This window comes from Vicia villosa, unplaced genomic scaffold, assembly GCF_029867415.1.
Source record: "Vicia villosa cultivar HV-30 ecotype Madison, WI unplaced genomic scaffold, Vvil1.0 ctg.000843F_1_1, whole genome shotgun sequence".
Taxonomy (NCBI): domain Eukaryota; kingdom Viridiplantae; phylum Streptophyta; class Magnoliopsida; order Fabales; family Fabaceae; genus Vicia; species Vicia villosa.
In genome coordinates this window covers 561,916-580,000 of record NW_026705373.1, presented here as the reverse complement: position 1 = coordinate 580,000, position 18,085 = coordinate 561,916, and the positions used below count along the sequence as shown (strand labels likewise).

At 34.0% G+C, this 18,085-nt stretch overlaps 2 protein-coding genes across 2 annotated transcripts; both read left to right on the top strand.

Moving 5' to 3' along the window:
- The first annotated feature begins 1,857 nt into the window (after positions 1-1,857).
- Positions 1,858-5,377, top strand: LOC131631567 (receptor-like cytosolic serine/threonine-protein kinase RBK2). The gene is made up of 9 exons (XM_058902363.1): positions 1,858-2,017; positions 2,358-2,461; positions 2,572-2,952; positions 3,180-3,431; positions 3,714-3,868; positions 4,121-4,200; positions 4,286-4,421; positions 4,518-4,667; positions 4,768-5,377. Exons 1-9 carry the CDS (start codon positions 1,977-1,979, stop codon positions 4,948-4,950), a joined length of 1,482 nt encoding a protein of 493 aa, XP_058758346.1. The 5' UTR covers positions 1,858-1,976; the 3' UTR covers positions 4,951-5,377.
- A 6,112-nt stretch (positions 5,378-11,489) lies between these two features.
- On the top strand, positions 11,490-15,593 carry LOC131631566 (probable prolyl 4-hydroxylase 4). Its single transcript, XM_058902362.1, has 6 exons — positions 11,490-11,740; positions 11,829-11,991; positions 12,366-12,423; positions 14,136-14,311; positions 14,859-14,934; positions 15,064-15,593. The coding sequence occupies exons 1-6, from the start codon at positions 11,598-11,600 to the stop codon at positions 15,357-15,359; spliced, it is 912 nt and encodes a 303-aa protein (XP_058758345.1). The 5' UTR covers positions 11,490-11,597; the 3' UTR covers positions 15,360-15,593.
- Positions 15,594-18,085: the final 2,492 nt, after the last annotated feature.

The window sequence follows — 18,085 nt, the reverse complement described above, 5'->3', positions numbered from 1 at the left end:
ACTACTAAGATAGGAATATCAATCTAAAATGTGAAGGAATAAGTAATTTTTTATTAGTACATAATAGGAAATATGATATATTATTTTGGATGAAACTGTTTAAATGGTTGTCACTTGCAATAAACAAAAAGAAATGTTATCCTTAAACTAATGAATAAATTGTTTATAAAAGAGAATGCAGGGAGTATTGTATTTTTGCTTTCTAATGATTGAATAGAATCATTTATTGTAAGTGTTTTTTAATTGAGTAAAAAATTTGTTATAATTTTCTCTCTCTTGTTCCCTCTTCATCTTGTTCATTGTACTATAACAATAGGTATCTAGAGCTCCGATTCAGATCCACGGGAAGGGAAACACGAGTGTACGTGAAGTGTGTAATTGTTTTGATTTCAGATTCATTCAATTCATAGTGAATTTTTTGCAGGTGTTTTGTCTACGTGTCATGCTGTTTGGCTGATGAATTTTTTGTGGGATCTAAAGATCAAGGTGAATAAGCTTGTGAAGTTGATGATTGACAACAAATCAGCTATAAGCCTTGCCAAGAATCCAATGCTGCATCTGAGAAGCAAACACATTGACACAAAATTCCATTTTTTGAGGAATCAAGTCTAGAATGGAGTGCAAGTTGTACGCTGCAGCATTTAGAAGCAACTTGCAGATGTGTTGACTAAAACCTTCAAGACTGAACACTTCATCAATTTGAGGAATATAATTGTTGTTGTTGATTTTAAATCTGAATGTGAATTAAGGGATGGTGTTGAAGTGTAATTGCATATTCCGAGTGTTTGATGTTAGGTTGTCTTGGGCCAATGTAGATTTTAGTATATATTGTATTTTTGCTTTGTAATGATTGAATAAAATCATTCTTTGTAACTGTTTTTCAATTGAGTAGAAAGTTTGTTATAACAGTTTTCTCTCTCTTATTCCATCTTCATCTTGTTTATTGTGCTCCAACAACTTTTTCTTGTTGAGAGATAACTTCATTAGTTTGAGTCGTCATTTTCCTCTTCCTCCTTTGATTATATCATTAATCTCACTAATTCTCTCATCTCTCTTTCTCACTACCTCTTTCTCCGTATACTCAATTGTTTATCAATCTTGTGATTGAATGTTCCAATAAGGCTCACCATTTATACTTGATGTCCAACACAAGTATACCATCACATACTTGTAAAATGACAAACTTGTCCAATTTGTTAATTAAATTTGATAAACACTTTGAAACCCTTGAATTTATTGAATACTAATACTCTCAACCAATCAAACACTATGATTTAATGCTACATATATTATGTTTTGTTTTATTTATTTTAAAATAAATTAAAATTTTAATCTATTTATATTAAAGGTATTCTACTCAACTTAAACTTATCAGTACCTAAGAATTTATCATTAAATTTACGCAAATTCTTAGATACTCGTAATAACTAGTTGAGTATCGGTTTCTTTAATAAAAATTTATTTAAAATATTAATTTATTTTATATAAAATAAATATAAAAATAATATAACATTAAATGTGATTGTTTAATTGATCGAATGTATAGATATTCAACTAAATATAAATACAAAAGTATAGGAGTGTTAATCTTAAATTTAATATATTTGTACATTAAATTTAACATATTTCATTTTGTATTATATCATAGAAAAGGAGAAAAAGAAAAATGAATAATATTTTGGCATTAATATTTTCCAGCCTCTTTAAGAGCATATTCTTGTAAAGTGGAACGTAATTTGGGGATAAAATACCGGGGTGTGTAAAATAAGAAGTTAGAAGTATTATTATGGTAGCTAAGAAAAAGGACAGCACAGAGAAACGATGCCAACCGCTACTTTCATTTTCACGTCTTTCTTCCATCTCTCTTTCTCTTGTCTTCCTTTCTGACTCTCTCTATCCTCATGCGCGTCATTCCCGTGGCTACTCTCCCTTTTTTGGTTCTCGCACCTTTCTCATAACCTTTTTACATCGCCATCATGAGCGATGAACCACGAGAACCACCTCAACCTTCCTCGAGGTACCATCATAACTTTTTCTCTTCCTTTCATCATCTATCCATGCATGCATGTACATGCATGCAATGTTCATTCATTCTACACACAACTACATTCATCTTAATGTTCCATATGCATGCATGCATGCATGTTTGAATGAGATGTTTGATCATTTATATGATTTATCAGAATTTTTGGCAATCTATATATATTGTGTCACATTAAATGCATGCTTGGTATCGCGGACTGTTGGACAAAACCATACTCCAGCGATACCAAGCATGCATTAATATTTTCCAGCCTCTTTAAGAGCATAATCAAATTCTATTGTATGCTGATAATCAAGATTGATTATATTGACAGCAATGACGGCCATAAGTCAGATAGAAAACAAATAGATAAAGAGAATTCTTCTTTAAGAAGCAGACGACCCCGACCGGGATTTTCTGATTCGTTTTCTAGTATTGGTAATGAATCAATCTCAGTCATCCTTTTCAATAAGATAATGATATGTTTGTTTGGTTATTTGTGTAATTGTGCTAATATGGTGGAATGGATATACTTTATATGTTATTAGACTTGGCAGCTTTAGAGATTGAGGAAGGAAGCCAATCTGAGTATTCTCCTAGAAGTCAAGAATCTGAAACACCAAGTTCGAGGGCAAGCACTTCTGATTCCGAGGGAGGTTTAAGAGGCAATCTTAATAATAATCAGTGGCGCGGTTTCTTTAAGTTGCTAAAGAAGGGATCACAAATGCCTTTTCAGACCTTTCATCCGTTGAAAAATGTTCCAAAACTTACTAGAAGAAAAAGCAAAAGAATTAGGGAAGATCTCATCCCATCTCTGAATTCACCGGCTCTTCAATCTTCTTTTGACGCCGAGTTTTGCTGCTTCAAATCTTCGTGGAAGAATTTCTCTCTCGCTGAGATTCTAGCCGCAACAGATGACTTTAGCCATGGTATGAAAATACGGATGAGGTTTATTTTCATGTTGACATCATGCTTGTTAGCACTTGTCACACTGACACTCTAGGTTGTAGACGTGTCTAATGTCTAACATGCGTCACAGTTACAATGACTCATCTGATTACATTCAATTGTGTTAGAATCGTGTCTGATGTATGTTTGTGTGTAAGTGTTACATAGCTTGTTAGACTTATAAGCTACATTTTATTTATGTTTGAAGATAATTTGATTGGGGAGGGAGGCTATGCTGAGGTTTACTTAGGGAAATTGGAAGATGGAAACTTTGTTGCCATTAAACGGTTGACAAGAGGTTGCCAAGAAGAAATGACTGCGGATTTCTTGTCTGAGCTTGGCATTATAGTGCATGTGGATCACCCCAATATTGCTAGATTGATTGGATATGGTGTTGAAGGTGGAATGTTTCTTGTTCTTCAATTGTCTCCTCATGGAAGCTTGTCATCCATACTTTACGGTATGTTTCAAAATCTCTATGCAAGATCGATGGCCTGTTTAGATTGACTTATTCGAGTTTATCTACTCACATAAGCACTTGTGATATAACTTATGACATGTCCGTAAACGGCTTTCATCTTTATATCTATAAGTTATTTATGATAGTTTATGAAAACAGATTATGACTGATATGAAGAAAGTTTTGATGAGTGTTCAGGCTATTAGTGCTTAATTAAGCTATTTATGCAAACACGGCCCGAGTTTTGGAGTTAATTGGTTTCATTCCTTTTCTGGATTTCAGGACCTAGAGAAAAACTGAATTGGAGCCTTAGATTTAAGATTATTTTGGGGACTGCTGAAGGTCTTCGCTATCTGCATGAAGGATGTCAAAGAAGGATTATTCACAAAGATATCAAAGCTTCTAACATTCTCCTCTCAGAGGATTTTGAGCCTCAGGTTCTTCTTATGCCTCACAAATTTAACTATTCATCGAACACGCATTTTTCAGCAATCAGTATTAAGTTTTTATGTTCTAAATCAATGAAAATCTTCGCACATGTTTAGAATCACAATGAATTTGACAAACTCACGATGATATTACATTAGCAAACGTGATTCTGTCAAACTCACCGTGAATCCAAATATGCACGTAATTGTTTCATCTAAATTTCTTGTTAGTTACATTTTTTAACTCCTATCTTAAACCAGATATCTGATTTCGGGCTCGCAAAGTGGTTACCTGATCAATGGACTCACCATACTGTCTCCAAAGTGGAAGGCACATTTGGGTTTGTATCTTTAAACACCTTCACAAGTTCTCCACACATTTTCAGTAATAACAATTTTTTTCTTTTGGTGATGATGTCACAACAGCTATCTTCCTCCTGAATTCTTCATGCATGGTATAGTAGATGAAAAAACTGATGTATATGCTTATGGTGTGCTATTACTGGAGCTCATTACCGGGCGACAAGCTTTGGATAGTTCACAAAAAAGTCTGGTCATGTGGGTAAGTCTCGTCTATCGCATTCTGTATATCGATCATCTTGAATTCGATCTTAAAAACAATAATTCTAATCAACTTCATGGAAAATAATTGTGACAGGCAAAGCCTTTGCTATCTAGTAATAACATCAAAGAGCTAGTTGATCCAATTTTAGGCGACGCTTATGATGAAGAACAGATGAAACTTGTAGTCTTAAATGCTTCTATGTGTATAGACCAGTCCTCAATACAACGACCGCAAATGAGTGAGGCATGTCCTTTTACACGTGAAGGACTCATAACAGAAAAATCGATTAAATATAATGTTGATGATCTTACATAAACTTTTTTTTTTGGTCGAACAAATGCAGGTCTTACAGATACTAAGAGGAGAAGAAGAGAGCTTGAGAATGTTGAAAGAAAGACAGAAGTCTAAACTTCATAGAACATACTCTGAAGAACTATATGATGCAGAAGATTATAACTCGACAAAGTTTTTGAGCGACCGTGATCGACATATGGAGACTATTTTAGGCACGAGCAATCCAAATTAGATTATGTTCGGTCTCCGATGATTCAGATACATAGAACTATAAAACTTTATCCTAAAATCTTTTAAGGGAAGTGATTTATATGTAGAAGTTTGAGCTGATTCCACTTGTGGATTTAGTTTTGGCCAGAACATTGGTTGAAGGGGCTAACTTACAATAGACACAGAAAAGAAAGATAAAGAGACAGAACCTTATGTGCATGTATGTAGCATGTATTTTATTTAATCAAAGTGGTTTAAGGTGTAATTTGTAAGCCTTAGCTAACCCTTCTGCATAAATGGGGACTGTACTTTTTCATGTTATTCAAAGAGCTGCAGTGATTATTACCATTTGGACATGCCTTGCTTAGCAAGTTGTTTGATCATTATATTGGAACTATATACGCAGGTGTATTCAAGAAAAGTTCATGAAATCTTTAAATTCTGATTTATATTTGATTTTTTACAATTATTTATCTTTTTTAGTTCAATAGGAAATAAATACTGCCTTTTATTTGTGATTATTACATAATTGTGAGGCAAATTATGCTATATCACAAGTATATAGAATAAACCTCATTTCTTTCATCATAAATTACATGCTTAAAGAAGTGTAAAACAGAAATTGTTCATAGATTATTTTCATTTAAAAAATTGTAACCTTACTTCAAATTCTGCAAAGGTTAACAGTCTGTATTATAGTTAACAAAATTACCTATGTGGCAAAGTAAAATGTGTAACATCTCACTAGTTTATGCAAAATTAGATCAATCCAACAAATATTGCACTCAAAGACATTTGAAAGAAAACTGTTTTTTTATTTCTCTTTTAACATAAAAGAGATTTCACCTTTGATAAGAATTAATTCTTTGTTTATGATTTATTTGAGCTGAACATTAATTTAAAAATTTCTTGCTTGTTTGGTGATTTTGCTAGTTTGACAAAATTAAAAATTGTTCCTTTAGGGAAATAAAATGCTCTGTGGACGGCGAAATGATATCTTGGTACGATGAAGTAGGTTTTCGGTGCGGGGAGAAGGGGTTGACCTATAAATTTAACATTTCAACGTTCAAGTCGGTGAGTGAATGATAAATAATGTGAGAGTGATAACAGATTTGAAAAATTGAAATGATTCGATTTCATCTTTACACGGTGAGAGGAAGAAATTGTATGCTCTTTGATGAATGGGGGATCACCTGTGCCACACACTTTACTGTTTGGTGGTGCTCTTGGGCCTTTCGCTTTCAGCCTTGCGAGCGGCCAAACATAATTTCCCGCAAACCTTTGTCTCAGATTTTCACGATGAGGGCTAGCCGTGTACACCCCGAAGCCAACTGCTTGGCAAAAGCAAATAAGGGCAGCGTTTTGTAAGGAATATCTGACGCGTCTCTTCAACCTTAGGATATTCGAATGCCTCAAATAACTCGCAAGGAGATCTAGATCTTTGATGGTGTGGTTTTATCTTCCTCATAGGGTGGATCATACTGTCCTTTGTGATTGAGGCATACATACAGGGTTCTTGAAGTAATGTTTCTCCCTTTTTTTTCCATTTGCAAACTGCAAAATCTTATTCTTCTTTTGTATTGTCAACTTCACTATTTCTAGTGAATACAAGAAGATTTTGCCGACCTTGACGTTTTTCTTCCACCTTTTCAAAGCTCGGTGTAACTCGGGTGCTTCAACAAAGGGCCAGAGCTTGATATCTCTTCAGTAGTGCACTAAGGTGTTTGATGTTTGCCACAATCTGATAATGGAGGAAGTCCAAACCTTAGTCTTGAGCTCGAAGAGTCTTAAGTGGATGAGTGCTTGTTAAAAGTCCCCAACTACTGAGCGACTGGCTCAGCAGGGAATTATGCATCGATTTCGACCGGGTTGCATGTACGTTGTTAGTCAGCCTTGGTCTACGAGCGACTGAGGAGTTCCGGTATATTATCTTTGAAGAAGATTAATCCTATTTCTTAAACAAATTCGAAGAAGCTCATTAAAAGAAGTTATCAGACCTGGCTTATTATACGCGTCAGGTATCAACCGTCGTAGCCTTTGGTATTCTCGGGTGGGAAGAAATTGTCTTGCTCAACCGTCTTCAAAGAGAGAATGAAGTGCTCAAAGAATGAATCAGTGCCCTTACCATTCAACGAGATTGATATTTGGAAGAGTTTCAATGGGCGTCTACCTTATTTTAGGGCACATGGGACGTAATGGAGCCTTTGAGTACTCTGACACGCTGGTTTAGAAGGTGAAGTTACTTGTGCAGGAAGTGACAAAGAAAAATGAAACCTTAGTTTCTTCCCAGGAATTACTATCTATGACAGAGGCCTTTCTTGCTGAAGCAAACCCGACATTGGATTCTTCTTGAAAAATGGTAGAAGAGCTTGAGGCATCTTTGAAGGAGTCTTAGGAAGGTCGGGAGAAGGCTAAATACGGCCTATATGACATGTGTTTTGAGAATATTTTCTTGGCTAAGGAGTATACAAAGTCATTGGGGGAGAGTTATACTCTATTGAATGCGACTCTTTTAAAAATGCTTCGCAACAAGTGGAATATTTTTATTCCACATGGCCTATCTCACGGGAACAAGTTTATCTTGACTAGATGATGGAGAAAAACCGATTTCCTTGGCAGATTAGTCATATGTGTGGTCTTTTTTGCTCCACTTTTTTTTGTTCCGGTATGTTTGTATCTTCAATGAATAAGAAAATTTCATGGTTTCTACTTTGCAATGTGTATTTCAGTTTTAGTTAATTACCATTACTTTTACCTTGTTATACAACATTATTTTAAGTCTTGAGTTTGTTCCTCTAAGAGATAACTTGTTTTTTATGATTATGCTCAAATTTTTATTGGACGTCTCTAGGTATCATGATCAATAGAGGTTCAATACCCCTTCTCTCCCCCCATGTGAGAACTTGATTCGAGGTTGACGTAATATGGGATCACCAATACTTCTAAAGTGGCTATCTATCAAGAGGGGGGACCCATAGTTTCCACTTTATGGTTCATTGTCTTTATATATGCATTGACATTGTGGGGATTTGATTGCTTCAATCATACGCCTATGGCATTTGTGACATCTCCGTTGAGTCGTTTGTACTAGGGTTTTTATTTCTTTAGTCATATGTCAGTGGCGTTTATGAGAGCATCCTTGACTCGTTACTACCTCTTACGATCACAAGGAAAATAGAGTTTGGCGAAGATCTATTTATTCTATGATAAAATAACATCATACATCGTATAAGTATTTATGTTTTACATATGCAGTAAGGTAAATAAAACCAAGCGGCATGGCCGCTAGTTATTGGTAGTTGGGGGCATTGGCAGGATACATGGTAGTTAGCTTGGGCTTTCATCCAGAGTGTTCACGTGTAAATGTTCAGCCATAATAATTCGTTTTATCGCTTGGGGAAGCCATTGCATCAAAGTTGTTGTGAAGGGTCTGCCCGAAATAGAGTTAGACACACTTTTTCCAAGAACCACATGAAATTGCAAGTTGACTGCCTTGGTGTCTCTTCCTTCTCCAAGGGTGACCATTAACTCGACATACCCCTATAGACGGGTTACTGCTCCATTGAAACTTACAAGTCGAATCCATCATAATTCCGCAACTTATCCTTCTTTAGTCCTAACTTTTCAAATAGGTATGAGTACATGATATCACAAGAGCTTTCTCCATATATGAGGACTCAAGAGATGTCAAAATTAGTGATAGTAGGTGTTTTCACTAGAAGAAAGATATCATTTGAAATTCCTAATACCTTTTCACTTTCAAGGAATCCGAGGATATGTCTTTGTAATTTCCCAGTCGAAGTTTCACCCTCTTATTTTTTTACCCTCATTAATTTTGATATTTTTCTTTTCATTGTCCCTTTGGAGGGATTCCTTTCTCTTGGAAGACCAATATTAATGAAAGTGATGTATTGGTGGTTCCCTTTCCAATCTTTCTCTTCTTCACTGTTACCGTCTTCCTCCCAGTTTTTGCCTCAAGTGACAGTTTCAATAGCCTTCTTGGGGGGGGGAGGGTTCTATGTGAGGGAAGCGTTTATTATTTGGTGAATCTTCTCGAATCCTATGCCCTCTTTTATTGTCCCATCCTCCCTTCTTGTCACCATCACAGGTGTACTTACTAAGTCACCCTTTCTTAATCAACGATTTATTTCATGTTTTAGATGGATGCAATTATTTGTGCCGAGGGCGTGACTCTGGTGGAAAACGACAACATTTGGACTTGTCCTTCCTGGATGATTATTTGACCGAGTAGGGATTCTTGATCTTGACTTCCTTGAAGTCAGTGTTCACACAATATTTCTAGATTTTCTCCCTTGAATTGTTCAGGGGATTGTAAACATTGAACATGGATTATGTTCTGCAACCCCCTTCTTCTCTAAGACGCCCGTTATCTCTTTATGGTTCCCGATTGTGTCCATTGTTCCTTTCTCTTAGGCCTCTATCTCCTTTTTCGGCCAGGATCTATTATTCATGATTTATATGTGGTTATGCCATATTCACCAAATCACTTAGGCTATAAGCTCACTCAAGCCCTAACTTTTCCTATAACATGTCTAACTTCAACCTCTTCTTAAACATCCAACATTTCAGCCCATCATTTGTGCCCCCGTTGCTACTGCCACTTTTGTGAAACGGTCAGTATACTCGTACAAGGTATCCTTCTTTTGTTGGGTAATCTCACTGAGTACAACCATGGTAGTGGATTGCCACTTTCGGACAAAAATTGGTTGGTGAAATCCTCCCAGAGGTCCTTCTAAGAATCTATGGTCCCGTCCAGAAGAGTCTTGAACATGTTCATTGCGGATCTAGTCAAGGTTAGTGAAACGAGCTTGCGCTTTACCACCCCTTAGATGTGGTAGTAATCCAGACGAATGTCTACATGCTCAACGCTCATCTAGATCTCTTGTTATGGCATAAATTTGTAGCTTTGAAAGCTTCTCTAATGACCTCAGAATCATGTTATTAGGGATGCAGGTAGACATTGGGTTCTTTTTCGCTCTAACACTAGAACATCTTCGTCATATATTTCCCTTCTTTGGGGATGTCGTGCTTTTGAATGACGAGGCTAGCGGACCTTGGTTGTGAGCTAGAAACCCCGAAGCCTCTCCTCGTGTTGTTTTTATTGTTGTATTAATGGGGGCCGACTCAAGTAAAACAGCTTGATTGCCTTAGGAGACCGCCTCTTGCAAAATGCTATTCTTTGGTATAATGTGTTGAAAGCTCTCTTCACTTCTAAATAACCCCTCTGCTAAGAATTGTGAATTCCGGTGGTGTACCAGATTATAGACGTTGTTCAGTAAATCGGTGGATCCTTGAAATCCAAAATTGGCATGTAACAGCTGAATGCCATGGAGCATTTCCTGCCTAGGTACAACCGGTAGTGGATAAGGCCAATGTGATGGTTCGCCTTGGTGAATTTTTTTGTGTAGATCTGAATAACGGGGGAGCCTAGAATGCTGATTAACTAACTCTTGGTAGAGCAAGATCTTGTTGCATAGGGTTAGAAGGAAACACCACCGAACTAGATTGTCTTTTGCATTAGGAGAAGGATGAAGAAGTATAACTTTATTAGCTTCAGAGGCTACATCAGCATCTTGCCATTGAACGACAAATCGAATGCCTTTGGATGCCATCAAGCTTAATGAATATGATGATGGATCTGTTGGAGGTGGAGGTTGAAACTTCAATTAAGAAGATCAAGAAAGGACATCTGAATCTTCTAGAAAAGGAGATTTGCATTTTGGGATCAAAAGAAATTTAAACGTGAAAATTCACGAGAATCAAATATCGATTTTCACATACGGTGTCATTGTTTTGTTAGAGTACCAGAGTGTTCGATGAACGGTGAAATGAGATCTTGGTACATAGAGCATGTTTTCGATGCAACGGAGAAGAGGCTGACCTGCAAAGTTATCACTCCAATGCCCAAGTAAGAGAGAATGAGAAGTAAGGTGGGAGTGATAATGAACTTAAATACATGAAATGACGCGCTTTCCTCTTTCTCTTTCTCTCTCTCTATCTCTCTCTCTCTCTCTATATATATATATATATAGTGAGAGCGGTTAAAATTGTCTACGCGAGGTAGACACGTTATGTAGGTAGCCATTGGATCTAATTTGATGATGATGAATGTGTTTGGAAGGCGAAATTGCCCGCTCTTAGATGAATGAAGGATAACCTACTCCACACACTTTACCATTTGATGGTACTCTTCAGTCTTTTGCTTTGGATCTTGCAAGCGGCCATTTGATACTCTTCCAAACAAAAAATTATAATTTTATTTTTAAAAAATTACTGTGTAATTTTGTTCATTTCACCATAATATCAACCTATATTTCTTTCTTTTTAGACTTTACTCAAAAATCTTTTTGTGCTAACAAAAAATCAATAAATTCACAAACCAAAACAAATTCAAAAAAAGGGAATTAATTAATTCTTTGACTACAATTTTTCACCCGCATAATCTAGTTAACTAACTATATGAAATTAAAATATAAAGTAATTTACTCCAGTAAGCATTAAAAAAAGTCAAATATTCCCTTAATTACACGTTCAGATCAGATAAAGTCAAGCATTTTTGTATAACTATAATCTATCTATCTATCTATAAACCAATGTTTGAATCTTGTTAGAAATTGAAAAGGAAAAAATAGAAAGTAGAAAAAAGAAATGAGTGAGATTTGTAGGGTTTGGTGTTTCATAATTCCATTTTTCTTAATCTGCAATTTCCATGGAGCCTATTGCTCCTACGCAGGTTCCACCAACGCGATCATCGATCCAACTAAAGTGAGACAGGTTTCATGGAAGCCAAGGTCTGTTTCTCAATTCGCCTCTCAAATTCTAAATTTGGCACTGAAATCAATGTGTTGTTATAGTGATTTTGATTTTGATTTGATGCAGAGCTTTTGTTTACGAAGGTTTCTTGACGGAATTGGAATGTGAACATTTGATTTCTCTAGCGAAATCGGAACTTAAGAGATCTGCGGTGGCGGATAATTTGTCCGGTGAGAGCAAATTGAGCGAAGTCAGAACAAGCTCTGGCATGTTCATTTCTAAGAACAAGGTTGCTTTGCTTTCAATTCTTCTTTTTCTATATTTGTTCGTTCATTATTATTGTGAATCCTCTTTCTTATTACTATCATTATTACTATCATTATCGAATATTTTAACTAGTTTTGGAAAGCTTAAATTAGTATCGTATTCATTGTAGTTTCAATTGTGTTGCGGGCTTTTATTTAAAACCCTAAATTATAATCATAATTCAGTGCTACGGGTGAATGTATTGTAGAAATTGCAATTGCAAATGCGTTGAATTTTTTCAGTCTTTCTGCTGTTTGATGACATCAAAAAATTTACTTATACCAAAAACAAAAGTACTTTCTGAATTCTGTGAGTTTTTATTTTATTTTTTGCTTATTCTGTTTAGTTATTTTATAGGATGCCATTGTTTCTGGTATTGAGGACAAGATTGCATCCTGGACCTTTCTTCCAAAAGGTACGTCGTATACAAAATCATGATTAAAATCTATGCCATCTGATCGAAACCAGAATTTACCGGTAATAAAACTGTGTGATTAATTGCAAAATGGTTGAGTTTAAAGCTTTTGCAACGGTAAAAATGCAGAACAAGAAAAGTAAAGCAGAGTTTTATGAACTCCTAAACCCAAGAGAAATCTCCCCTGACTCTTTCCTAACAAACTTCCTGAATGCATTTCCCACTCCCCTACAATCTCTTTTAAAACAGCAAATCCCTTAAAATCGGGCAATATTCTACCCGACTTTTATTCTCGCAGCTTCTACAGGCTTCTAGAATCTGTGCTGATGTGGATTGAGCCCAATTATTGGGTTATCACACATGAGAACTCTGTTCTTTCCGCATCCTTCTAGAAGCTTCTGAACTTATATCTGTTTTCCAGTGAAATCAGATACAGTGATTATGGTTTTCTTGTTATTACTAATTTTGTTAGTTTTTCTTGTCATATAATGTATGATTTAAACGCAAACCATTTGTTTTGGCTTCATACATAACAGTTAAAATGGGTGAGAATGTGAGCTAATTATTCTCTGCATTCTTTGCTTGTCCCTTGCTACTTTGGCAAGTCAAAATCGGGTGTCACATCGGTCTTTGGCTTCAAAAGGAAGTCTTTTAGACAAGGGCTCAAAACATGCATGGGAAGAATCGGCTGTATACTAATCATGAATATGTTTGCTTGTTGAATAAAACTGAGGCAAATGAATTCAGGAATGAAGTGTGGGGAAAGAGAGAAAATAGAAGGAGAGGATCCAAAACCATGAAGTTTGAAATTGTTATTGCAATTCTATATTCATCTAAGCTTCCTATAAAATGTCTCTATAAACTTTGAACTTGTACCAATTATATAATGAAGCTACACCAAAGGAAGCTACTAACATGTAGTTTTTTAAATAAGGAAACTATTTTTGTCTATTACATTTAATGACATCTTATATGCTATGTGCATGTTTATTTAAATATCAGTTTAGAAGGTTTTAAACCAACTCCATTAAATTGTTTTCTGTGCTAATTTTCCAGTTTTAGCATTGAATTTAGTTTTCAAAATGACCTTATATTACTTGTCCAGTCCATTTAAGATAAATTGATTTTAAGTTGCCTACTTGAATTGTTAAATTTATATAAATTTAGTTATTTCATATCTCTCAATGTGGACTTTGAATAACTTATTTATATGGAAAGACAGATAGCGCAACTCTAGTACTTCTTCCCCTAGTTATGGTAGTAGTACATCAAGCATTTGATTAGTTACTAGATATATTTAATTTAATTTCAAAGATTAATTGCATAATCAGCATTCAATAAGTGCTTGAAAATTTACCAGAAGCACCATATCCATTAGGATACTAAAGTGACTCCAAAAGCCGAAAGAACACTTTAGAAGCATTCAAAGTTTACTGGAGAAAGTTGGAAATTAATGGGCCAAATTAAGAACTATTGTATTTGTATCATTTGAGACCCAAAGAGTAGCTTAGCTTAAATTGGTATTCACTAGTTCTTCTATGCAAATAATCTTCATAATATCATGTACCAAAAAAAAGTCTTCATGCATTAGCATGACTTAAATAGATTTCATGCTTCTCTTCCTTTCTTCTTTCCCTTGCCCTAAAACAGAAAAAATAAGAACATGTAGACACTAATCAATTGCTTAAAGTTATTTGATTATTGAATTTCAGATAATGGTGAAGACATACAAGTATTGAGATATGAACACGGGCAGAAATATGACCCACATTATGATTACTTTTCTGATAAAGTTAATATAGCTCGGGGTGGACACCGGGTTGCCACTGTTCTCATGTATCTCACAAATGTGACCAAAGGCGGCGAAACTGTGTTCCCTAATGCCGAGGTTTGTCTATTATCTAATGCACATGTTTACATAGAATTAAAAACATAATGTTGGAAAATCATTGCCTTTATGATTTTCCAATTTATTATGTATTTTGTTTTTGGCCTTGAGTCTCTATCATCGATCCTTATTCGCTGCAATTTTCTGTGCAACCTGAATTTATCCTTAACAATGATTCTATTTTTGAGCGAGCCAAGTTGTGTCTTGTTTGACTGTCTGAGCATAGTGTTTATGAATTCATTTGGAGTATCTCTCATATTTTTTTAGTTGCTCATAATCATTCTGATAGTAACTACAACAAGAAATTTAGAGAATCTGAAATGTTTATATTTGATTGGGACCAGTTTTCCAAATGCTCTAATATTTTGATTGTACTTGCAAATAACGGATACTAAGAACACTGATATTTCATGAGGGATAGATTGAGGAGATGCAATATTTTCTTTAACATTCCATACCAAATAGTTGGGAGTTTCTTGGCAAGGGAAATTGTTTCCACCGTTCTTATCTCTTCTTATAGCTAACTTTGATATTTTTATAATACTAGTTACAAGAATCTCCCCATCATAAATTGTATGAAACAAGTGAAGATCTCTCTGAGTGTGGCAAAAAAGGAATAGCAGGTGGGGCAACTATACATTTAGTTACTTTATGGTTTTTCATCTGTATTATTTTGTAACTCCACGTTTGCTCCCAATCAAATTATCTTCCATAATTGTCTTTTTCTTCCGTTCCTCCCTGGGACAATACAGTGAGACCCCGAAGAGGAGATGCACTTCTATTCTTTAGTCTCCACCCAAATGCTATCCCAGACACTCTCAGTCTTCATGCAGGATGCCCTGTAATTGAAGGAGAGAAATATTCGGCAACAAAGTGGATTCATGTGGACTCATTTGATAAGGTGGTGGGTGCTGGAGGGGACTGTGCTGATCAGCATGAAAGTTGTGAAAGATGGGCTGCCCTTGGAGAATGCACTAAGAATCCTGAATATATGGTTGGATCTACTGGCCTTCCTGGTTACTGTAGGAAAAGTTGCAAGACATGTTAAAAGTGTTACTGAATACTTTCCAGATTCCTGGTAGTGATTTTGCTTACTTTCCAGGTCCATTGATTCTCGATATGTATAATGTTTTTGTTACTGCTGTGGATTATAGTGTATTTATATCTCATTATGTATGTTAGCTCTCTGATAATGTTCTACTGTCACGGTTAAACTTCAAGAGGTACGTTCTTGAGTTGTGAATTTGTAATTGTAGGTGATTGAAATTTTTTCATTGGTTAATTCATAAACCGACATAAAAAGAAAGTATATGTTAAATTTCTTAGTACGCGGTTTATTATATCAGTCAGTTGTCGCTTTTGTGGAATGAGAATATGTAATTTATGAATTCAAAATCACAAGCTTAGTTGTGGTTAGTGGTTAGATATATGAACCAAGAAATGAAAAAGAATAATTGCTATACATGAAATTAAGAATTTCTATGCAGAAACAAAGAAAATGCATATGAACTATGTATATTGCATGTATTCTAATTTTTCATTTGTAACTAATGTGTATACTTTTCACATGTGTGTTGATAGTCTTTAAGCGGAATAAGATATTCCCCGGTTAATATTGTCAATATAAAAGTATATGCATAATTCAAATTTAGATTACTAGGAAAAAATTAACCACTTTTTAACTATATAATATGGAAAAAAGGGATATGGAATGACAGTGTAAAATAGTTTTACACTGTCAACTAATGACGATCATGAATTAGGACAAGTCAGACTGAAAATTTAAAAAAATTTATATGACATGACAGAACGTTATATTTTAATTGGATGACATTGTAAAACTTTTTTACAACGTTAGTGCATAACCATTAAACTCATATAATATTACTATTTTTACATATATTTGCAGTTAATTAAAAATGTTTAATGTGGTTAATTCAAAGAGTTTTTTTTACTAATTTTAAAAGGAATAATTTAATAAATTTGATTTATATTTTACATAAAATCTAATAGAATAATTGTACTTAACTAAATTTTTTAATCAATGTGAAAATAATATTTCTATTGTCATAGTGTTAAGAGATTATAAGCTCCAGGGTTAGATGGTCACCAAGTAATTTTCTACCAGTTTCAATGGGATGTAGTTGAAGAATCATTGGTAAAAACATCTTTCATGATCCTTTAAAGGTGTTACTTTGATTTCTAAAGTAGAGCACAAGTGTATCACGAAACAATCTACTAATCTAGCACTACATCTTATATAAATGTCTTTTAAAAAATCATTACTAAATTGATTATGTAATGTCTCTTATAGAATCCATCTTATGTAATGTCTCTTATAAAATCATTACTAAATTGATTATGTAATGTCTCTTATAGAATCATTACTAAGTTGATTATATAATCAATTAACTATCAATTATTACTCCCTCCATTTAAAATAAAATGATGTCCTAAAATGAATGACTCATTTCAATTTCCAATACACTTTTTTCAATTCTACCATCTAATTAATAAAAGTTTCATCATTTCCAATACATAATAAGGGTACTATAGTAAAAATATTATTCTCTTTCTTACTTTTAACCACTTTTCTTAATCTGTATGAAATGGTGGGCTGTGTCACAATGAACGGAGGGAGTATTACTCAACTATTCAACTATCTATCCATTAAAAGAATATATTTACAAACTATCAATAATATCTTTTATTTTAAAATTTTAACATTTGCGAAAGGATAAAATAGTAAAAACATAATCTCTGAATTAATTCACCTTACTTCAACTAAATGCTATCAAATGTCAAGTTTTTATTTGATACTTTTTCAACATTCATTTTTTTCCACACTTTTCACTCTTTCACTCTTTCATTCACCATTTCCCTTTCTACATTTTTTCACTTTCATTTTAATTTTTCTCTTTCCCTTTTTATTTTTCTAAACATAAATAAATAAATTGAATCTTTAAATTGAACAAAGAGCAACACATAAAAATTTACTCAACTGAAAACATAATTATTTTATGATTATTAAAAAAATATTTTTAAATATCAAAATTTATATTTTTCTCACGGGTCATTATGAGCAACATATCGATTTTATTGTCTTTATTTGAGACAGAATTCTTATTTTAAAATGTCAAAAGTTTAATTTTTCTCACGATCTATTATCGACAAAATACCTATTTTATTTTAACTAACAATTATTTTTATTTGACACACAAAATTCTTATTTTTAAATATCAAAATTTTTATTTTTCTCACAGGTCACTATCAGCAAAATACCTATTTTATTTTAGTGAACAATTGTCTTTATTTGAGACATAAAATTCTTATTTTTAAATGTCAAAAATTTTATTTTTCTCATAGACCACTATAAGCAAAATACATATTTTATTTTAATTAACAATTATCTAAGACACAAAATTTTTATTTTCAAATGTCAAAACTTTTATTTTTTTCACTGGCCACCGTCAGCAAATTACATATTTTATTTTAATTAACAATTTGCTTTATTTTAGACACAAAATTTTTATTTTTAAATGTCAAAATTGAATTTATATTATTATTATTATTATTCATTTTATAATTAAATAACTCATTTGAAATTTACTGCCTTCTTCGCCGTTGTAAGACGTAAAGGGAGTCAGGGTCGATGTTCGATTGGTGGTAGACCACCGTGAAATAAGTGTCAAGCATCTCATGTGGTGAGATAGCGAAAAGATTTGAGTTCGTATGGAGACATTCGATTAGTGTGGATCTTACTTCGAAAAGGGA